At 37.3% G+C, this 23,882-nt stretch overlaps 1 protein-coding gene across 10 annotated transcripts in view; it reads right to left on the bottom strand.

The window, feature by feature from the left end:
* The window catches only part of ZC3H13 (zinc finger CCCH-type containing 13), an 81,108-nt gene that overhangs the window by 16,580 nt on the left and 40,646 nt on the right, over nt 1-23,882 (bottom strand). For 7 of the 10 annotated variants that reach the window (XM_020971196.2, XM_078147580.1, XM_078147583.1 and 4 more), the window contains 7 exons: nt 23,235-23,545; nt 21,146-21,613; nt 17,270-17,452; nt 12,926-12,961; nt 8,509-9,046; nt 6,017-6,120; nt 4,648-5,673 (listed from right to left, as the gene is read on the bottom strand). In XM_020971196.2, coding sequence (XP_020826855.1) covers nt 4,648-5,673; nt 6,017-6,120; nt 8,509-9,046; nt 12,926-12,961; nt 17,270-17,452; nt 21,146-21,613; nt 23,235-23,545 — 2,666 coding nt within the window. The remainder of the gene's footprint in view (nt 1-4,647; nt 5,674-6,016; nt 6,121-8,508; nt 9,047-12,925; nt 12,962-17,269; nt 17,453-21,145; nt 21,614-23,234; nt 23,546-23,882) is intronic. The other 3 variants (XM_020971204.2, XM_020971231.2, XM_020971245.2) reach the window with 1 other exon arrangement.

Genomic DNA, 23,882 nt, shown 5'->3' with positions numbered 1-23,882 from the left:
CCTCTGAAAGCCCAGAAAATATCACCCCAGGAAAAACCCTGGAACAGTCGAGACAGCAGAAAAAGGAGATGCAGCAGTCTTGTAGCCCAGGAAGCTTGGGCAATTAAGGAAAGCTCCCTCTTGCTCTGGGGAGGGCGACCAGTACAGGATGGAAAATGAACCAGCAAGCTAGTGGCAAGCCCCACCTCAGCAAACCAGGGAGAAATCCTGAGCCCCAAGGTGGTGGAGCAGGCAAGCGCCAACACCAGGACACCCCATCATCCCCCACCCCATCCACAGGAGTAACTCAGCACAGGCAGGGGAACTGGTAAACACCAACTGGGAAAACCACCACAAGCGCCAGTGTTCTCCAACAGCCAAATCTTCTGGTGCTTCAGCACAACTCCAGACTGGCAGACATCCTCCAGGGGCCAGACTCCCCACCCCCACCCTGAGAGCTCCAGTGCTACTGACCCCAGCTCAGCACCAGGTAAGCTGTCAGACCTCTACAGCCTCCAGCTAACAGCACCTGAGGCCCTGGCATGCAAAGTCAGTGACCAGGTCCCAGGCTCCCAGCACAAGAAGCTTGGATCAGTGCCTCCTGCGCTCTAGCAGGACAGCTCAACTTTAAAGCCAGGAAATAGGCAAACACTGTGAGCAGAAAGCAGAAAGGGTCAATGACCACAGATTCTTATTATGGGGACAGGGAAGATCAAGGCACAAATTCAGAAAAGAACCCATATCTGAAACCACAAAGGGAAATATGAACTGGTCTCAAGCCCAAAAAGCCTTCTTGGAAGATCTCAAGAAGGATTTTAAAAGTCAAATAAGAGAGGCAGAAGAAAAATTGGGGAAGGAAATGAGAGGTATGCAAGAGAGAATCAACAGCTTGGAAAAGGAAGGACAAAAACTGACTACAGAAAACAAGTCCTTAAAAAATACAGTTGGCCAAATGGAAAAAGTACACTGAAGAAATCAACTCCTTAAAAAACAGAATTGGACACATGGAAAAGAAGGCACAAAAATTCACTGAAGAGAAGAACTCCTTCAGAAGTAAAATGGGCCAAATGAAAAAACAGGTACAAAATCTAACAGAAGGAAACAATTTGTTAAAAATCAGAATTGGGCAAATGGAAGCTAATGACTCTATGAGATATCAAGAATCAGTCAAACAGAAACAAAAGAATAAAAAAATAGACGAAACCTAAAATAAACAACTGGTAAAACAACTGACCTGGAAAACAGATCCAGGTGAAACAATTTTAAAATTACTGGTCTATCTGAAAGCCACGATGAAAAAGAGCCTGGACAACATCCAGGAAATCATTAAAAAAAAATATGTGTATATATATATACATATGCGCCCTGAGGTCCTAGAACCAGAAGGTAAAATAGTTATCAAAAGAATCCACCAATCACCTCCTGAAAGAGATCCCAAATTGAAACCACAAAGGAATATTGTAGCCAAATTCCAAAATTATCAGGTCAAAGAGAAAATACTGCAAGCAACCAAAAAGAAACAATTTAAATATCATGGAACCACAGTCAGCATTACACAGGACCTTGCAGCTTCTACATTAAAAGATCAGAAGGCACAGAATACAATATTCCATAAGGCAAAGGAGCTTGGATTACAACCAAGGATCAACTACCCAGCAAAACTGAGCATAATCTTTCAGAGGAGGAGACAGACATTCAACGACTTCCAAACCTTTCTGATAAAAAGACCAGAGCTCAACAGAAATACAAATACAAGACTCAAAAGAGGCATAAAAATGTAAACAGGAAAGAAAAAAACATGTTATTAATAAGCACAAATTGTTAACATCCCTATAAGGGAAGATGACACTTGTTACTCTTGAGAACTATTATCATTATCAGGGGTACGCACAGACAGAGGTTGTGGGTATAAGGTGACTGATGTGATGATAAAAAAATCTAATTAAGTGGTAAAAAGGGATTGTTCTGGGAGAAGAGGAAAGGAGGAGGCAGACAAGAGTAAATTACAACACATCAAAAAGCACAAAAACCTATTACAGTAGAGAGAAAGAATGGAAGGAGATAAGCTTTGTTTGAACCATGCTCTCATCAGATTTGCCTCAAAGAGGCAATAACATAATCTAACTTACTTTATAGGAAGTAGGAGGGAAAGGGGGGAAAGAAAAGGGAAGTGGTGGATAGAAGGGAAAGAAGCAGCAGTAAGGGTAAAGGGGAAGAAAAGGGAGGGGGCTGACAGAAAGGAGGACAGACTGAGGGAGGCAGTGGTCAAAAGCAAAACTCTACTGAGGAGGAAAATGGAGAAAGAGAAAAGCATAAAGGGGGAGGGGGGGAATAGGATGGAGAAAAAGACACAGATAGTAACCATAACTGTGAATGCAAATGGGATGAACTCTCCCATAAAACAAAACTGGAGATTAGAGCGGATTAAGAACCATAATCCTACAATGTTGTTTAAAAACATGGAAAGACTTATATGAACTGATGCTGAGTGAAAAGAGTGAACACTGTACACAGCAACAGCCACACTACGTGATGACTGACTTCGATAGACTTAGCTCTTTTCTGCAATGCAAGGATCTTAGACAACTCCAAAAGACCCATGATGAAAAATGCTATCCACATCCAGAGAAAGAACTCTGGAGCCTGAATGCAGATGGAAGCACACTATTTGTTCTCCTTTTCTTCTGTTGTTTTGTTTCTTCTTTCTCATGGTTCCTCCCATTAATTCTAATTATTCTTTATATCATGACTAATGTATGAATGCATAAGTAGAGCCTATATTAAATTGCATGCTATATTGGGGAATGGGGAGGAGAGAGAGGAGAGGAAAATTTAAAACTCAAAATCTTATGGAAGTGAACGTTGAAAACTAAAAATAAATAAATTTTTTAAAAAAAGAAAATAAAACCACTTTGGCAGCTAGCTGATAGATGGGAGTGGGAACGGCCTTAAGGTAAGGAGACTAGAAGGTGAGAACAATGGTGCAAGCAAGAGGTGATAGAGGGCATGTGAGAGGATAGTAGCAGTATAAGTAAAGAAAAGAGGATGTACGAGAAATTATGAGGGTAAAATTTGACAACAAATTGGCAATGTAGGTTGATTGTGAGGAATTGAGGAGAAATATCGAGGTGTTCACAGGAATCCGAGGAAGCTGTCAATAATGACATTTTGGATCTGATTGTAATTTCTACTACACAATCATTTTTCCTCCCCTATGGCAAGCCAATCACCTGAAATCTTATCACCATGCAGACCAACTCAGCTACTGATACTCAGGAGCTTCTCAACTCCCTCACTTGCCTTTTCCCCTCTGACTGGAAAAATAGCAAGTAAAACATGTAACTTCTCCCAAAGCCTTCCTTTAGAGGGGGCTCAGAATTTTCCAGGTAACTATTTTTCCTTCAGCACCTCGAGTTGGTCTTGACTCTGAGGAATATTATGCCTCTGTGCTGTGTACTCCTGGTGACTTCTCCCTTTTTCAGCTTCCTTCTGTGAACTGTCTTCCCCCATTAGATTTAATAGTGATAAATGTGAAGTTTTATATTTAGATCCCTCCCCAAAACAATTTCAAAAACACTACTGGGGAGACATGGCTAGATAAAAGATAGTGGGGAAAAGATCCAAGGCTGGTTGTGAATTTATGCACAATATGAATAAACTATGATATGGCACCCAAGAAAGGTAATACAAGAGTAGGCTACATTAAGAGGAGTAGGATCTAAGACTAGGGAGATGACATTCCAACTGTACTTTGACCATGTCAGGAGTAGTACGTTCAGTGGGAGGGGGAGAAAAGTGGATGGAAGAAAATGAAGTTGCAGTAATTACTATAAAACCTGATACGGTCTCCTTTGTTCCTACAACCAGTTCCTGCTGAAGGACACAAACATTCCCTCACCACTTCTATAACACCTTGCTCCATATAATTCTAACTTCAATGTGAGGTTCTCAACAACTTAACCAACTCTACCAAGCTTTATCAATACTATTTCAAGTTAAAAATGATTGGCATCATTGGAAATACTATTAATATGACACTGAAATTCAGTATTGAAAAAATAGGATGGAGGTTAGGAATTATTTGAGGGTACAACCTTTAAAACTTATTTCCAAGATTAAGACATTATTTTAAAGCATTACATAAAACTACTCAGCTTATTATTCTAATAAGTTTGTATTTTTTTAAAAGTTTTATGAACAGAGAAGACATTGATTGTTTCCATAATTGGAAAAGCTATTAAATTGTGAAGAACTTTGTTTAGTTATCTGACAGGAGTTTTAGTTACCTCACAGCAGGAGTGTAACTGACTACCTATAAATGCTGTAATATAAGCTAAAATGGTAAATGCCAAAAAATTTTATATGCATCATTTTCAAATAGACTTTTAATTTATGCTAGCTTCTTTTTGCAGGCAAAATATTTTGCTTTCTGATCCACTGCCTAACATAAGAAGCTCATAGTAGCTCCTTTACCTATTAACTAGAAAGTCATTAAACCATTCTATGAAGGGGAAGAGGCTTTCAAGACTTGCTCAATGCTGATGGTCTATAATACGCACAGTTTCATTATCATCCACAGCTAATAAAAAACACACAAGTGGTAGACAACTTCCTTTTTTTTTTTTTTGAAACCAATGTAACCAAAATCTATGGACTCCACTTACTTACCTGAAGAAGTACTGCGACTGGGCTCCCCACGCTTCAACTGATCAATCCTGGATTTTCTCTCTCCTGGAATTTCTAGGCTTTTTGTCTTTTCTCTGTCTCTGGAGCTACTGTGCAGGACTCTCTTTCTACCAGTCAGGTCATCTCCACTGCGATGAGCAGAATCATTGGAAGGTGATCGCAGGCGGCTAGAAGTATGACTACGATTGCTACGATTGCTTCCCAAGCTGCTACTGCGTTTTTGATCAATTAGCTTGCGATGAGGTGCATCTTCTATGGTAACATGAGGTGCTTCTATTTTCTCCACTCTGGTTCTGTGACACTTTCTATGAGATTCTCCAGCTGAACGCTCAGGTACAATCATGTCTGCACGGTCAGGGACATCTTCATCAGACCAGTCACTAAATGTTGTATCTTCTCTTTTCTGGGAAACCTCTCCAGCTGTTCCATTTTTCTCATTTGACATCTCAACCAACTCCTCTTTTGTGGTCGCAGGTGGCGTCCTTGGGCCTTTTTTCTTCTTACTATGCTGAACTAATTCATCATCAGAAATATCAGAATCCCCTTTCGATCTTTTACGTTTCTTTTCAACATTTTTCTTCTTCTGTCCTTTCTTAGGTGAAAATACTTGACCTTCCTCTGTTGCTGACTCAGTGCTGTATCTTTCTATTCCAACATCTTCCTCTTTCTTTCTCTTAGTGGTCCTTTTGGGTATTTTGGACTTCTTCTTGTTTTCTTCATGTGCTCGATCAGACGCATCTCGCTCTTCAGGCTGGTGGTGTCCAACACTTTCTTGTGTACGTGTCCTTGAGCTTTCTGCTACTTCGGGCTGCTCCCCTCTTTGCTTGTCTCCAGAAGAGACTCTCTCTTTGAGCTCTTGCTCTTCATAGCGCCTAGAGCTCTCTTTTCTTTCTAGCTTTCGGTCTTCATCTTTCCATCGGTTCTGCCTATCTTCTGCCATGTGCGAAGGGCTAAGCGAACGAGACTCCTGAGGTCGTACAACCTGGCTCAACAGTCTATGTTTGTCATCTATTCAAATTTGAAAGAGAAAAGGCAAGAATGAAGCATTACACATAACAAATGGCAACAAATTCTATCTCCTGCCAAATATTCAAGGTTTAGAGAGAAAATGTTTAACATAAATATTATATTTCAGAAAATACAGACATGCAGCTTGGCCACCAATATTAAAGCAGGTTTTTAATCATAAAAGCTACTATTCTAAAGCAAGTGTGTACCTAAATGAAGCTATTTAGTAACTGAGATAATGAGGAAAATGATCTCATATTAAGTCAACAGCTCTTACTGTTAATAAGTTTATAGTTACAAGTGAGCCCAAATACTGCAGTAAAGTTAATTAAGTTATCCTTACTTTTATCATCTCCACTGTTGTAGGTATCACTATCAGGAGAATGTTCACGTCGGCGTTTGGGTGACAGCCGAGGACTAGGACTGCTTTCAGTTCTATGGCGCTTCCTAAATTGGGACAGTAACTTCAATTGAGCAAAACCAGATGAAAAGAAAAGTTTCTGCACTTCAATAGTTGTTAGAACTAAGAGCAGTATAGTCTTATTACAAAACATCTGTCCTAGACATAAAATCCCAAAAATTAATCTACAATTTTAATGAAATATTAGCTCCCTAGCAAATTAATTCTCAAGATCATTTTTCTTTACTCAGTCATTTAAACATAAATAATACTATGGTAATTTTATATCCTGAAGTTTAACTGAAGCAAATTAATTACCAAAACAGAGTACAGAAGGAGCCTTAGCAAACATCTGCCTTCTTTGCCAAATAAAGAGAAACGGGTTCCAAAAGCAATACCAGGTTAGAATATAAGCCTGTTTATAAAATCTTCTAAAGACAGATGACAGACTATCATAAGCAGTATCTACTCATAAAGAAAAGAAAATTAAGTGCAGGAAGTAACATCAGTGAAAGAGAGATATCACAGAATACAAGCTGAAGAGGGATTCCTTGTAGATGACAAGGTCTTCCACAAGCTCCTGTTTACTTAGGACATCAGCCCAAGACAATACATAGTAACTTTCCGGAGGTCAGCTGTAATCACTCAAAGGACTTTGGCTCATCCATCCATATAGGAAAGACTAGGTGGATGAAAAACGCTTTTGGTTAAGGTATCAACATGCATTTGGAGGGCCACTCTATAGAACGTGTCCAACTGTATGTACATCTGGGATCTGGAATAGGATCTGGGACAGACAATTAATACAAGTGGATAATAAGCTGGGCCCAGAGCTGAAAAGAAGGATGAGAGAAGATTGGACTGTTTTCAGAAAATTGTAAAGCTCCTCTACTTATGCCAAGCTTCACATGAAAGCAAAAGCTCACCTTTTTATACTAACATTCTGCCAGTGCTGGTGTACTACTGTAATATATGGAATACAAGTATCTCTGAAGAATTTTTTAAAATGCATATCACAAAGAGGGCAATGGAGAGGCAAATGGTGGGTTGCCACCACCCAGGCTGCAACATATAATCACTGAAAACGTAAAAGATGTTATCAAGTAACTCTCAGATATGAAGAAAAGTGGCTCACATGGTAAGAATGAGGGATAACAGGGGGATACAGCCAGTGTTCCGCTGGTAACATCAACATCAGAAGAAAGGAAGGAACGAGACTTCGTGTTGCATGGACCTTATTGGTGAACTTATGGGAAGACACTGACAATCACATAGGATAAGCAGGCATGGATGCATTGCTATTTGTACCACATATGGGAGGGAACTATCAAATCAATTAAGATAAAGTCATTATTATACTCAGTATTTGAGTATTAATTCACAGGAAGGGGGGAGGGGAGAAGTCTATTTAATAACAAATTCAGAATTTCACATTTTCATTGTGTTTCTTGATTAGTATATACACAGCAACAGAGCATTTTTTTCTAGGTTGAATTTTAGTCAGTTGTGATTAAGATCTGATGGGAACCTAAATTACTCTGGTATATCTATTTCCATTTAGACCTTTTATTTTCCACTCCTATTTTATTTATCTAGTATATAAATCTATGTAAGCTATGGTGAAGATATTTACAAATAGGTTAAACATTTAGATACCCAAAAGGGGGGGAAGGTGTATGCTAAGAAATTAGATCTATAACACATAACTCGAAACTTCTGAAAAGAACTCTATGCTAACGCCTCAAATATGCTATGGTAAGCTTGATTAGCAGTGTGGCATACAGGAAAAGAGCACTGAATTTGAAGCTGCAGGAGCACCTTTAAAACCTAGCTTTACTTATGTGACATTGGGCCTCAATTCCCATATGGGTAAAATGGAGGAATTTAGGACTAATTGGTGTCCAAGGACCCTTTCAGCTCCAAATTTATGATCATAGGAACAATTCTGTTGAAATTACCACCTTCAGATTAACCCTTACTAGAAAACACATCACTGCCAAATAGGATGATGCTGAGATTCCTCTTCAAACACAATGGTTCAGATATCCAAAAAGGCCTTTTACATCAAATCAAATTAAATCAAAGAGCTGAATTATCTCCTCTTGTCTCAGGGAATATGCAAGAAAAAGAAAAATTGTGTCTTTCCTCTAAAAAATTCAAAGTACATTAGACATAGAATTTTTAATAAAACAAACAGAGAAAGCCAGGAAGGGGCAAATGTGGAACAGAAAATTAGAAGACAGTATAAAGAAGAAATAATAGCAACTTAAACTGAAGGTAGGTAATGCTCACATTTGAATAAAAATTCTAAAAATGCTACTGATACATTTTCAAGGTTCTGTAAGGAACAATATGATGGGTGTGATTAAAAGCTAAACTGCTTTTTAACTCTAGACTCTAATGCACTAATAAAGCTGATTCATAATCACTCTTACTTTGATTTTCTCTCATCATGAACATCTCTTGGATTCCTGTCTTCTCGAACATCTTCTCTTTTTTCCCTTCGATCTTCTCTGCCTTTGTCTTCCCAATCCCTTTGACGATCACGTTCTTTATCCCTTTCTCTCCCTCGTTCTCGTTCTCGCTCTCTTTCCCTTTCACGTTCCCTCTCTCTTTCCCGTTCTTCCCTCTCTCGTTCCCTTTCTTTTTCCCTCTCTCGTTCTCTTTCTCGTTCCCTCTCTCGTTCATGTTCTCGATCTCGATCTCGATCACGTTCTCTCTCTTTTTCCCTTTCCCTTTCTCTCTCTCTCTCCCTGGCACGATCTCGTTCTAATTCTCTCTCTTTTTCTCTCTCTCTGTCTCGTTCCCTTTCCCTCTCTCTCTCCCTCTCCCTTTCTCGTTCTCTCTCCCTTTCTCTAGCCCTCTCATCTCTTCTGTCATCAGTTCTGTCTATTCTTCGTTCCTCTCTCCTTTCATCACGCTCAAGTTCATCACTCCTTCCTTGATGGCGCACTGGTGAGTTTGGTCTTGGATCTACAACATAAATAAAGATTTACTAATGAATAATTTGATTTACATGTTTTTTGAATCAGAATACATCATTAAATAGCTCAAATTTTATCCTATCGTCACAGCTATATACATAGATATAGATATATAGATATAGATACGTATATATTTTTGCCTTTTGGTGAGGCAATCAGGGTTAAGTGACTTGCCCAGGATCACACAGCTAGTAAGTGTCATTTGTCTGAGGCCAGATTTAAACTCAGGTTCTCCTGACTCCAAGGCCAGAGCTGATCCACTGTGCCACCTAAAAATTTTTCCATATTCTCCAATCCACGACTCCCACTGCATTCATATCTTTATGTGTAAAGATGGGCTCCATCACACTGCTCCAACTCCACTTTCCACCCCCTTTGCTCTTCAGGTATCATCTCTTATGTTCTCAAGACTCAAGGAGATCACTCACAAAAATGGAAAAGAGCAGCAGGGTAGACAAATACAGAATGCAAATAGGAATAGGAAAGGGCCAGAAGGTGGGCTAAGGGAAAGTTAACAATCACACTCATAATATTCATACTCATACCTTTTGGCCACAACAGGCAAAAAGATACAAGGGGGTTTTGAGGGAATAAATACATTAAAACAAAGTATGAATTCATTCCAAAAGGCTAGAGAGCTTCATGGATTTTTATGTGCCAAAAGCTTAGTAACCTTGAAATGATATTCAAAAGCAAAAATTGTTTTGCTTTTGCTTTCAATGAAAATTGAAAAGTATCATGTGATACTTAGCAATTAGTGTTTAGTAATTAAAATGTTTAATCTATTAAATGACTGATTACTCAGGTGAATTTTAACCTAGGATGTTAGTTTATTAACAACTGCTAAACTATGCAATTTTTCAAGTAAAATAAACACTACTGTATTATATGAGCACATAACTACTTTTTGCATTCTATTTACTTCTGTATGTGAGAGAAAGAAAAGCTACATGAAACGTTAAAGTTGCCCTACTACTGAATTAAGTGACTACGTTCAGAACTACCACTGAAAAGTTGAGGGGTAGGCTGCTGGATAAAGCATGACATTAGAAAATGTTCAATACAGACTCTAAGACTGTTATGATTTTCTTACATTCATACCTGAGGAGTGATGGTTGGTTAAAAGTAAAAGGTCATTATTATATAGCTCAGTCAGTAGCCCGGCAAAAAAAGAGGGGATATGCATCAACCCACTGGGCAAGTCAACTGGTCTCAGAATCAGGAAATAAGGGTTTAAGTCTCTACTCAGACACTTAAAAGTCATGTGATACTGGACAAGTCAATTAAGCTCCCTGAGACTCAGTTTCCTAATCAGAAAAATGGGGATGATAATAAACTGACTCACAAGACTGTGCTGAGGGAATTGCTCTGTAAAACTTAAAAGTGTTAAAGAAATATTAATATTAATAATATTTCTTTTAACACACACACACACATACACACATACACACATATAATGCTGACAATAGCAAAGTTTCTAAATAAGGCATTCAAAGCAATGAGGCTGCCACCCCCATGAAATCTAACTTTTCCTGAAACAGATCTTACCCACCTCTGCCCACAAAAATGTAGGATGTACATTTATACAGGCAGAAGATATAAAAGATTATGGAACTTAAAAGGTAACAGAACAGCTTTAAGGCCATTTAATCCAAACTCTTTATATTAACAATAAGGAAAATATCATTACTTTGCAGGAAAATTCAACTACTTTCATAAAATCTGATAGTTATAAGCAAAAAGACTAGAATCCACTTCTGGCTTCAGTGGGAACAGAGGCAGTGTAGGGAACTGAATGGATATGGAATCATGAAAAAGAACAGACACTGAATTTGAGGTAAAGGAATTTGGGAGGACTCAAATAAAACATGTGTTAAGCGTTTACTATGTGCAAAATATTATGTTAGGTGCTGAGGATATGTAGAGGAAAAAAAAAGACAGGCTCTGTTCACAAGGAGTTCACACTCTATAGGAAAAAATATCACTTTGTGAAAGAAGAGGAACAAAAGAATCCAAGCTAAAGGAGGAAAAGGATTCAAGGTCAATCATGTATTTTTGAAGGGCCTACTATATTTCAGGTACTATGCTAGGGTCTGGGGATACAGGTATAAAAGAATGCAACAGACCCTGCTGACAAGGAGGGAGACAACAAATACACATGGAAAACATGTGAAGGATCAATATAAAATAGTTAAATACAAGGTAGTTTAGGAGGAAGGACACTAGCAGATGAAGGCTCAGCAAATTTTCATCTTCATATAGAAAATGGTATACGAACTATATCTTAAAGGAAGAAAGGGACTCTCTGAGGCAGGGATTAAGGAGAGAGTGCATTCCAAAAATGGAGAATAGCCAATGCAAAGGGCATAGAGACAGGGACAAGAGTACTATGTATGAAGAACAGAGACAAGGCCAATGTAGCTAGACTGCAGAATATGAGAAGGATTAATGCACAATGAGGCTGAAAAGATAAGCTGCAGCCAAGTTGTACTGAGCCCTAAAATCTAAGCAGAGGAGTTTATATTTAATTTTAAGCCACTGGAGTTGACTGAGTAGAGTCACATGGTTGGAAAATTACTCTGGCAACCACATGTAACATAAACTGGAGTGGTGGGAGACTAGTGGTAAGAAGACTTAATAGGAGGCTATTTTAATTGTTTAAAAGAAAGGTGATAAAGGTCTCAACTAAGATGGTAGAGCTGTGGGAATGGAGAGGAAAGAGTTGGATACAAGAAATGTTGTGAAGGTAGAAATGAGAGGATCTGGCAAGTGACTGAATAGAAGGGCTGAGGGAGAATAAAGAGCCAAGGTGTCAAGATCACAAACCTGAGTGACAGGAAGGATAGTGGGGCCTACAAAAGAAACAGGGAAGTTTAGTAGAAACTTAGTAGAAAGGAGGTTTTGGGGAAGTCAGGTTTAGTTTTAGATATGATGAATTTAAGCTGTCTCTGGGGTATCCAGTTTGAAATGCCCAACAGGCAACTGGTGATTCAGGACTGAAGATAAGGACTTGAGGGACTGGAGAACAGCAGAAACAAACAAAAAAAAGCAAAGGGACATAATGGGAAGGAAGATGAACAGAAGTAGAAGCAGGAGAACTCAATCAGGAAAAGGAGATGAAATGGGAAAAGAAGGACTCAAGAAGATCATAATAGTTGATAAGACAGGGTAATTTATAAAAGATAAGAAAGATGATTTATAAATGGTTAGCAAGACTGAATTAATGTACTAATAGGGTAGAGTAGGGTAGAGAGAAGTGTCACAAATCCTGGACTGAAGACCCTATAACAAGCTTGCCCCAGGTGTTATCCAGGGAACCAACTAACACAAACAGGAAAAAAAAAATGCAGATCATTTCCACAAGTATGGGAAGCAAGAAGAATTTTGCAGGGATCTTCAAAGAATATGTGGTATTTATATTTGTCACAGAGAAGAGACTATTCATGCTCAAAGTTTTGGCTAGTCTCCTTCCTAGAGAAAATAAGCTCCAGAACATCTATCTACTCTCCAGATTATAAGGAAGAATGCAGTATTCCTTAAAAAGAAGAGTAGGGAGGGAGGGAGGAAAGGCTCTAATGTGAAAACAAAATGAAAAAACAGAAATCAAAGAGAAAGAGTGGAATCCTGACAGATTAGGAGGTTGGGGGACAGAAAAAAATGTGAAACAGAAGGAAAAAAAAAAGCAAATAAGGTTCTTCCCAAAGTGGAAGAAGCCAGACATTCTGAAAAGTAACCAGCTGCCCAAAGGGGAGGGGGGAGGGTTAACACAAGACCAGATGGATTTATGAGTGAATTCTATCAAACATTCAAAGAACAATTCCAATATTACACAAACTGTTTGCAAAAATAGGAAAAGATGGGATCCTACCAAATTCCTTCAATGATACAAATATGGTCTTGATACCTAAAACCAGAAAGAGACAAAGCAGAAAGAGAAAAGCAGAGAAAAACAATAACTCTAGTAAAGTAATAGGAAACAAAATAATCCCATATAAGTCATTTGTATTTCTGCATATTATCAACAAACCCCTGCAACAGAAAAGGACAGAAAAAAATTCAATTCAAAATAATCACAAAATATATAAAATATTTATTTCAGAGACATCTACCAAGACAAAAGAAAGGAATTATATAACTAACTGCAAAACACTCTTTACAGAAACACAGCTACACCCAAAAAACTGGTGAGACATTAACTGCTCATGGTTGGTCCATTTCAATAATGATAAAAAATCTCAATACTACCTACGTTAATTTACTTACTTGGTGCCATATCAATCATTTATACAGCTAAAATAATTTTCATCCCAAAGAACAAAAGATCAAAACTCTCAACTGAGAAGGAAGGGGACTCAAAGTACTAGATCTCAAACTAAACTACCAAAATGTAATCATAAAACTACTTGGTACTGTTTAAAAAAAAAAAACCAGAAAAGCTGACCAGTGGATCAGATAAGGTACATAACAAACACAGTACCAGTTTTCAAAAAATTTAAATACCCCAGCTGCTGGAGTAAAGATTCAAAAACTACAAGGGAAACTGGAAAGCAGTCTGGTAGAAATCAGATTCGGAACAATAGCTCCTACTGATACACTCAAACAACATCAAAATGGATATACATGACCTAGGTAAAAAGGTCACATAACATATTAGAGGACCAAGGAAGGAGATGTCTTTGACAACTATGTATAGGAAAGAACTCTTGACGAAACAAAAGAGAACTGCAGAAGACAAAATAAACAATTTCTATTACACAAAACTGTAAAGCTTTTGCACAAACAAAATCAACACAGTTAAATGGGAAAAAAATCTCTTTAGTTAGTTTCTCCAATGAAGGTCTGATATAAAGAATCTAAATATATAAGACCAAAAGCCATTCTCCAATAGCTAAATGGTTATAAAAAGGCAGTTCTCAAAAGAAGAAAAGCAAGCTATCAACAGCCATATTAAAAATGTTCCAGGTCACTTATAATAAGAAAAATGAAAATCAAAATAATTTTGAGGATCCACCTCCAATCCATCAGACTGATAAAGATCAGGGGTCAGCAAATCCAGCTTGCAGCCTATTTTAGTAAGGGAAGCAAACTAAGAACAGTTTTTTAAATTTTAAAATATAAAAAAACTATTTTTAAACATAAAAACTATTCTTAGCGCAAGGGCCTATTTGGCCCACGTGCAGTAAGTTGTGGAAGCCTAAGAAAGATGAAACAAAAAAATGACAGTTGTTAAAGAGAATATATGAAGACAGGACATTACTGGTGGACCTGTGAACTGCTCCAGCAGTACATAAATATCCATAACGGTACTTTTTGTTGTAGCAAAGAACTAGAAACCCAAGGGGTGTCCCTCAATTGGGGAATGGCCGAATAAATTACAATATATGAAGGCAACATTTTTCTTATTGAACCACAATAATGAAAGGGCTGGATTTAGAGAAACCTGGAAAGATTCATAGGAACAGAAGCAGAATAAAACATACAGAATCAGGATTTATACGGTGACTACAACATTGTAAAGAAAAACAACTCTGAGATAAATATTTAAGAATTCTGTTCAATGCAAAGACCAACCACAACTCTACAGGAGTAATGATATGCTTCTCACCTTCTGACAAAGAGGTAGTAGTCTAGGTGCAAACTGAGTCATAAATTTTTGGACATGGCCAATGTATATATTTGTTTTGCTTGACTCTGCTTACTTGTAACAAGAGAAGGAATCTGTTGAGTTGGGTTTTTTTTTTTTGGGGGGGGAGCCCTAAGGAGCAAACAGAAACTAGTGATGATTGTCAAAAAAGAAAAGAAATAAGGATGTCAATGAAATATTTTTTTAAATACACATTAAAGAATAAAAGGTAGCTGAAAGGGAAGTGCACAAACAAACCAGTTTTAAAACTAATGTGTTAAATTTATTACATACTTTTTTAAAAGCACATGCTATTCATATTTTTCTGTTCTTTCTATATGGAAAGGTTAATGCTAATTGTTAACAAGCTCAAAAAGAAAAAAAAATTTTAATGGAAGCAGGACTTGTCCAATAAGGAATGGTAAAATGGATCCAGGGAAGCTATCAGGAAGAGATTGTTAAATATGTAATGGTCAAGTTTTTTGAGGATAGAATTCTTTTATATCTCTATACACACATCCCTTCAAAAGAACCTTAATCAAAACAGATACTTAAGAAGTATGTGTTCATTGAATGAATACAAGTGGCAAGTCCATAGGTAGGGAACTAGATTATAATGGGAAACAAGATTAAAAAACCGATTAATGAATTAGACCTGGAGATATAAATTTAAGTTATTCACATAGCAGTGGTAACTGAGGCCACAAGGGCAAGTGAGCTATTTTTCTATGGAATCAGATTATATTCAACAAATGCTCAGACTATATTCAACAAGTGCACACTGTGCATGGCTAAGACAGTGCCTACCACAAAAAAGTTTACGATTAAAAAGGATTTTAATTAAGGAGCCCTATCCTCTACATACTCTGGTAAGGAGTAACAATGAATTTGGGAAAAAAGCTTTTTGTATTTAAAAAAAGACAAAAATGCTCACAAGATCTTAAAATGAACCACTGACAGCAGATGTTCTTGGTTAATGTTAAACATAAGACAAGTACTAAAATGTTAATTGAAAATAATTTGATATATGGAGAAATTTGTTTTGTTCCTTTTTCGTGTGGTCTTTTTTAATCTGTAGGTTTCAATTATTCATACAACCTATATAATTATGAAATCTACTGATTGGATTGAAGCCTTTAAAGGCCTTCATCAAGTAACTAAAGTAACAGCTACACTACACACCCATTTGAGAACAAAAACAAACTTTAAAAAATACTGGCAGAACACACCCTATTTAAAATAAAAAAATCTTTGAACAGACAGAAACTATAAATACAGTTGCCAGTTACATATATCGAAATCTTTACCAAAAAAAAATTTCTATTTTTATTTTGCTTCCCCTTTGATCTGATCTCATGTTCATTTCTCTTAACAAAAACAGAAATTTTCATGAAGTGATAACTAAAACTACCCCACTGACTGGATAGAGGACAGAGCTCTCCAGGGACAAAGTTTGGCTGTCTTTCTGCTAAGAGAATGAAGTCTCTATTCCAAATTCCATTTTATAGATACATTCTCCCCTCCATCATTACCCACATCAAGATTTATTACCTATTTAATGCTGACCACAGTAAAGCATCAATATTCAATTCCCAGTTCCATAAAACTTCATACTATATTAACCTCAGCATTACAGCACTCCTTACTTTAGTAACCAATCAAGGTTACACAGACCTTTTCCAAAAAACATTAAACATCTAAATACATTAACATGAACAGACAATAAAGCTTGCTTTAAAAAAAAAACTTTCCTTAAATGCATCAATTCTAATACCGAGACAGTTAAATTTTTAAAAAAATTTATGGATCTTCATTATATTAACAAAAAAATGCATGCTTTATATATATATATATATATATACACACACACACACGAAAGCATAAGGCATGACCCTCAAAGAAGAAATCTTACTCATATTTCCCCTACTTGCTTATTTCTTTCCCAATATCAATTTAGAAAGAAAATTTTTAAATAAAAAGGTTTTCCTGCTCAATTCCTATCCCTCTGGCAGTAACTACTCTCACTACAGATTAGGTAGATGGCTTCAACAGGATGTCCAATCTAAGGCCATGTAGGTCCTAAGGACCCTTTCATGCATTGTAACCAAGGGCTACAAATGGGAAGAACAAACAAAAAAGCATACTGGCTTCCTCATCTCCCAATACTTGCGCCTAAAGTGTTCTGCTTCATTCTTTTAGGGTGTCCAAAAAAGCACAAGAGTGCAGGCAGGCTACCTGAGCTGGTGATTGGGTCAGGAGTTGACAAGCTTGAGGGAAGAGCAGGATTGCGAATAGAAATAAAAAGAGACGGTGGTTTTTCGCAAAAGGAAAAAGTTGCCAGAGTTGTCAAAGATCTGTCTAGGGTATGTCAATAGCCAACTATTTCCATTATAATCTCTTTATCCTAAGAGAAAGTATCACAAAAGAATGGTAGAAAATGTTCTAAGTATATGTAACCACACGTGTCACTGTGCTTAGTGAGAAGCAGGATTCTCTAAACAGTTAATTTTCATTAAAAACAAAACTTGCCACTAATTCTTCTTACTCTAATTCAATATGCATGCACTAATGTGTACAAGTTTTATATACCTCTCTCTCTGTTATCACGTCTGTCCCTTTCTCCATGTCTTCTTTCAAAGGATGAATCCCTAGCTTGATCTCTGACATCATAACGGTCTCTCTCAGGATATCCACTTCGAGATTCCCAGCTTTCATGGTAGTTTCCACTACTACTATGCCCATCAACTTGAGATCCTCTTGTTCCTCGACTTCCTGAAAAAAAAATATATTCACACAAATGTATAAATTATTTTGTTTAGCAGGGTTTTAAAAACACCATCTTCACAAAAAGCACCATGAAGTACCCCAGTAAATAATAAAAACTCAACTGAAAGAGACTTGAGGAATCAATCATCCAGTCTAGCCCCTACTTGAAGCATTAATTCCCACCACCACAAGCAGTCAGCCAGCCTCCAAATATGTGGAAATCACTATGCTGACATACTATTTTTAGATAGCTGTACTTGCTAGGGAAGTGTAATTCCTCTCTACCTGATATCTCTTCAAGTATGTAAGGACTGTGATCATGCTGTTTACCAAATCCACAAAGCTGCTCACCAGGCTAAAGATTTCTTCAAATTCACTTCAAATGACATAGTTTTAAGTCTTTTCACCATCTTGTTTGCCCTGCTCTGACTGCAGTATCAAGAAAATGTTTTCTCTACTTGTAAATTAAAGGGCATTAAATAGAATACTGAATTAAAAGATCTGATCTTCAATCCTGGATGACAGACAGATTTTGTCAAATCAACATGTTTTCCCCTCTCTAAAAATGAATACAGCCATCTACAGTCATATGAAAAAATGCTCTAAATCACTACTGATTACAGAAATGCAAATCAAAACAACTCTGAGGTGCCACATCACACCTATCAGATTGGCTAACATGACAAAACAAGAAAATGATAAATGCTGGAGAAGATGTGGGAAAATTGGAACACTAATGCATTGTTGGTGGAGTTGTGAAATGATCCAACCATTTTGGAGAAAAATTTGGAACTATGCCCAAAGGGCTATAAAAATGTGCATACCCTTTGACCCAGCAATAGCACTTCTAGGGCTACATCCCAAAGAGATCATACAAACAGGAAAAAGACCCACATGTGCAAAAATATCTACAGCAGCCCTTTTTGTGGTAGCAAAGAATTGGAAATTGAGGGGATGCCCATCAATTGGGGAATGGCTGAGCAAGTTGTGGTATATGAATGTAATGGAATACTATTTTGCTATAAGAAATGATGAACAGGATGATTTCAGAAAAACCTGGAAAGACTTGTATGGTCTGATGCTGAGTGAAGGGAGCAGAACCAAAAGAATGTTGTACACAATAACAGCCATGTTGTGCGATGATTAATATTGATAAATTTAACCCTTCCCAGCAATACAAGGATCTAAGAAATATCTTTAGGCCTTGTGATGGAAAATGCTATCCACATCCAAAGAAAGAACTATGGAATTTGAATGCAGATTGAAGCATACTATTTGCTAGGTTTTTTTTTCTCTTCTGTTGAGTTTTGTTTCCTCTTTCCGGTGGTTCCTCTTCTTGGTTCTAATTCTTTCTTACAACATCACTAATGTGAAAAAATGTTTAACAGGAATGTATATGTATAGCCTAAATCAGACTGTGCACCATCTTGGGGAGGGTGGTGGGGAGGAAAGGGGAGAAAAATTTTAAACTCAAAAGCATATGGAAGTGATTGTTGATAAATCAAAATAAATTTTTAATTTTTTTTTTTAAAAATGAATACAACTTGTATAATTATTTAGTAAGAAAAACTTATCCATATAAGAGCTCTCTCGTTATCATGTAAATGCCACCTGCTCTCAATGGTAACTTAAAGGAATACCTTAAGAACAAATTATGTCCCATATCTTTGCTCTGAATACAGTTTACAGCGAAGAAATCTTGATAAAAGTTCTCAAAGTGCTTAGCCAGAGTATCATCATAGCATGTACTCTCTGCTCAATTCTACAAGACCCAGTGCTACAAAATCTTTAAAGAATAGGGTAGCACAGACCTGAGGCCCATGCAACTATAGCTCTGCCTACCATTCATAGCTCTGCCTACCATTCAAACATCTTTCTGAAACTGAATACTTTCTACTTACATTTTTAGGGATGGTACAACCTGACAGTATCAGAAAGTCCTAATGGTGTCAAATATTACTGACAATGTAATATTTCCTGGCAATAAATCAAGAAAGTTTAACAGATGTGGTAGCTTGGGTTTTCCAAAGACCTTCAAAAAGACAAATCTTAGTGAAAAGATGGAGTTGTAGCCTTCTAACTAAAGCGCACAGGTTTTTTGCTACTAAGCAGTCTTCTTTGCTTGTTTCCAATTCAAACTGCTGTAAAAAGTTAAGGCTATCACAATTCCAGCCACTGATGGGGACACTGTTTGCTATGTTCTAGTCATGAAGAAATCAAGTAAGACTAGCAGTCAAATAAACCAGCAACAATGTCTTCAGGAGAAAGTCTATAATCGCTGTTGTACCTCCTATAGAAGGAACTGTATTAAGCATCATAGAGGATAAAAAAAAAAAGACAATGTCTGTAGTTTATAATCTAGTTGGGAAAACTGGACAACACGGCAAACAAAAGAAATTAGAGAATTAAAAAAACCAGTTAACTTGTCCTAAAAGTTACAATGGGAAAGCTTAAATACTAAAGAAATAAGAGTCTCTTTTACTCAAGGTCTACATTATGGGAGAGGAAGTAAAAAGGATGATGATAATAGTACCCACCTCCCTGCTATGAGAATAAAATGAGTTACTTGTGAAGTGCTTTACAAACCTTAAAGCACTATACTGTTTATTAAGCATACATTTCATGCAAGACATAGCGTGACTACAGGCCAACACAGAGAGCACGTTCTGGGGAAGGAACAAAATCAGCTGATTATCAGTGTTTCAGTTTAGATTTGGGGACAGTTTAGAGGTTGCATAGAGTACAGAATGTTAGGAATGTACATATACCAAGGGCAACAGAAGCAAAACCTGGGTGTCTGTGTCAAGAATGCTGGTAGCATCCTAGAGCACAGCCTTTGGTGATAAAAAAGGGGAAGTGGGGGGGGGGGAAGAGGAGGAGGTATGAACTAATCCAGATCTCACACTTTTAAAGTTTTTTTTTGTTTGTTTCTTTGTTTTTTGGTGAGGCAATTGAGGTTAAGTGAGTTAAGCCCAGGGTCACACAGCTAGTAAATAAGTATCATGTGTCTGAGGCCGAATTTGAACTCAGGTCCTCTTGACTCAAGCCGGTGCTCTACCCACCTAGCCGCTCCACTTTTAAAGTTTAAGAAGTCATAATGCGTGGAAAGCTGGAGTTCAGTAGAAGATTCTGGGGAATAATGGTATAGAAGGAAAGGAGAGAAGGAAGTAGATGCAGGCCTGGGGAAGATAAAGACCAGGGGTTTTGGGAGATAGTTTGATGATTTAGGAAGGCATAAATATAGGGGTAAATTCAGCTGATCTATTTCTTGTCTCATTCATTCATTCATTTTAACCACAATGCCTTTAAATTTTTCTATTAGAGATTTCATTTCCTCTTGATTCATCTGTGTATGTGTGCATTTGCACACGCATCTTCCTGACACTGTCTCTGACGCTTTTAATTAATCATGACTGATGACTTTCTAATGAATACAATAAAACAGAATTGATCAAGTGACCTCTCTCCCTCCAGCTCCTATTTGTTTTTAGGTTGGTTAGTTTGTTCATTGGGGGTTAGGGGGGTCAGTTCAATTTTTTTTACAACACAGTGTAGTGGTATAATGCCACAACAATGATCAGAAAATCACAACAACAACAATGTAGCATTTATAAGAAACTTATGTTTAGAAAAGACATTAAATAAGACAGTTAAATAAATAAATAAGATGAATAAGATAAAACAAGATTTAAACAGTACCCTTTTCAGGCAATTCTGGTCCTCTGCCTCTACTTCTGCCCGTCCGGTCACTCCTATTTTCATTTCGAGATTCATTTCTAGACTCATTCCTTGTTTCAGTTCGAGAACTCTCTTCTCTGCCATGATTTCTTCCATAACCTCGAGAGTCTTCTTGGTAAGTGTCTTCCTTGCGGTGAGCATCTCTATTTTCTCGGTCCCTGTATTCATGAACATCTCTTGTAGAACGTGAGTCCCTCTGGTCACGGTTATCTTTGTTGTCTCTGCTGTAATCTCTCGTATCCCTGGAGTCTCGGGCATCTCTGGAGTCTTTTAATTCCCTTCGGTCTCTCATATCCCTGGTTTCTCTCCGATCTCGGCCCTCTCGAGATTCTCGGTCATCTCTGTGGTCTCTAGAAGAGTTCTGGTCCTGGTCATACTCTCGTTCTTCTCTAGTTTCTTTCTCTCTATTATCCCTTTTGCCTCTAGTCTCTATAAAAGAATTTTGAAAATTTTGAAAATCAATTTCAATTACTCCATCAATTTTATCAAGCATTTCCAGTGAAGTAGAAATGATGTAAAAATACTTCAAAATACAATTCACTTCCATAAATGGTTATGTACTGCATTTTCTAAAGGCAGTTCTTATTAGAGTTCTATTAAATACAATTGCAAATGAGTTATTTCTCAACAACAATGCTATAAATGAAAGATATTCCTAAGCAGCCAAAATTTGGACTATACACGAACATAAAATTAGTCTTTATGAAGGCCTAATGGGCAACAGAGTAGGCTGCCTGAATTGTGCTAACAGACCTAAAATACAGAAAACAGAAACTCCAAATCTTCAGAGGGATGCCTTAAGTTTGCAGCTGGTTAACATTCAGTATAGAATGAAGAGTTTCAACTGGATAGGAGGGGCAGCAGACATAAATGAAATCTCCTTGGAAGGGGGATGGAAAGGGTTAACTTTTTCCTTTTTCAGAATTCCCTAATTTCCAAAGGCCTGTTCTTTCATAATGTCTACTAAAGTCTAAAGGCCGAACCAAGTAAATTTTCATTTCACCTACCAACTATTTTTATTTTAATAAATGATCTCCCTTCTCTAAGTCTTTCTGAGACTTATTAGAAGAATGAGGTATCTGAGTGGCATTCTGCCTGGCATAAAGCCACTCTCACATCCCTCTCTACCCTTGAAAAATCTAAAGACATCCTGTCCAATACGCAGCAGATCTTCTGCAATACTCTATAAGGACAGCATTTTCTAGTTTTTCAGAGAAGTACAGGTAGTATTCTTTTTAAACAACTTGACTAGATGCTCACCTTATTTATTAAAGCCTTAGTTAAAAGTGAACAGAGGTAGCAGACCTTAGTATGTGTTTAAACAAATCAAGTTGGGACATGATCTGTATATGAGCAAGGGAATAAGTATGTATATCATACCTTCTATGTGCCAGGCACTATGTTAAGCACTTTTACAAATACTTCATTTGATCAGAAGTAAACAGCTTCCAAGAACCCATGATTTTTAAGGGGAAGTTGTCTAATATAGAGCTAACATACTGATGATACAGCAGGAAAAACCCTAGAGTTCCCTCATACTCTCAAGACCTAGACTCTTTACAGATAAGTGGGAGAGAATAAAAGTTATCAGAACCAGGTGAGTTCTCAGGATCCATGGCTGTTTGATGGCGTGGAATCACTTTAAGGAGTAGAGATGAAAAGAGAATATAAAAGAGGATGGGAAACAAAGATGCATAAGGAATGGAAAAGCTACACTTACTTGATAAGATCTGTGGAAAGAATATTGGATTTGGAGTCCAAGAAACTGAGTTTAAAGTTCAGCTTTGCTGAGACAAAAAAAAAATTTGCTTGGACAAATCATTACCTCTGTGGGCTTAGATGCTATAGTCTGAACATCACACTTTCTCAACACAAATGATACAGTAGCAGGACAAGGTCTGGATAAATTACTGAAAACTTACTACAAACAGTATAAGGCCTCTGTTACAACAAAATAATTTGGAGGTACAATGTAATTTGTTATAAAGAAATTTTACATCTACAAACCAGGAACCATATATTAAAAAAAAGCCCACTAAAAAAGGCTTACCCTCCCTCCTTTCATGGCGTCGATCATGTGACTGTGAGGTCCGCTCATGATCATGCCTTCCCTTTTCACGCACGGGGGATCGATGTCGTGATGGACTTCTCTTTCTCTGAGGAGAAGACGAGGACCGAGGTGGGTAAGGAGAAGGAGAGCGCCTCACTGGTGGAGAAGCTGTTCTCTGGTAGACTGGGGAAGGAGTTCGTTTTCGCCGAGGAGAAGGAGAATGTCTTTGAATGGATGACCCTGACTGTGATGAAGATGAGTGATGCCTGGAAGATAAGGGAGAATGACGCTGTCCTGCTGGAGAAGCAGACCTATGGGGGGGAAAAACATATTATTTATGTGTGTGTGTGTGCGTGCGTGTGTATACACACACACATACATACATACACATATATATATGAAAAAATACATATATAACAAAACTTATTTTCTATGCAACAGAAAAAAACTTCACTAAATACTAAAACTGGATACAAAAACTTATAATACACAAAAAGCAGATAAGATATAATAATTAAGTAAGCAGACTTCTAGGATCATGAAACTGATTTATCAATCTTAGTGTTAGCAGGAAAAATAAAGCCATTTAAAACGGTAGCTCTGGGCAGAAAATTCTGTATCTTCTTTCTGGATTTAGCTACTAATAAC

The sequence above is a fragment of the Phascolarctos cinereus genome, unplaced genomic scaffold, assembly GCF_003287225.1.
Source record: "Phascolarctos cinereus isolate Bilbo 61053 unplaced genomic scaffold, phaCin_HiC Scaffold_7;HRSCAF=346, whole genome shotgun sequence".
Lineage (NCBI taxonomy): Eukaryota > Metazoa > Chordata > Mammalia > Diprotodontia > Phascolarctidae > Phascolarctos > Phascolarctos cinereus.
This window is presented reverse-complemented; position numbering and strand designations above follow the sequence as displayed.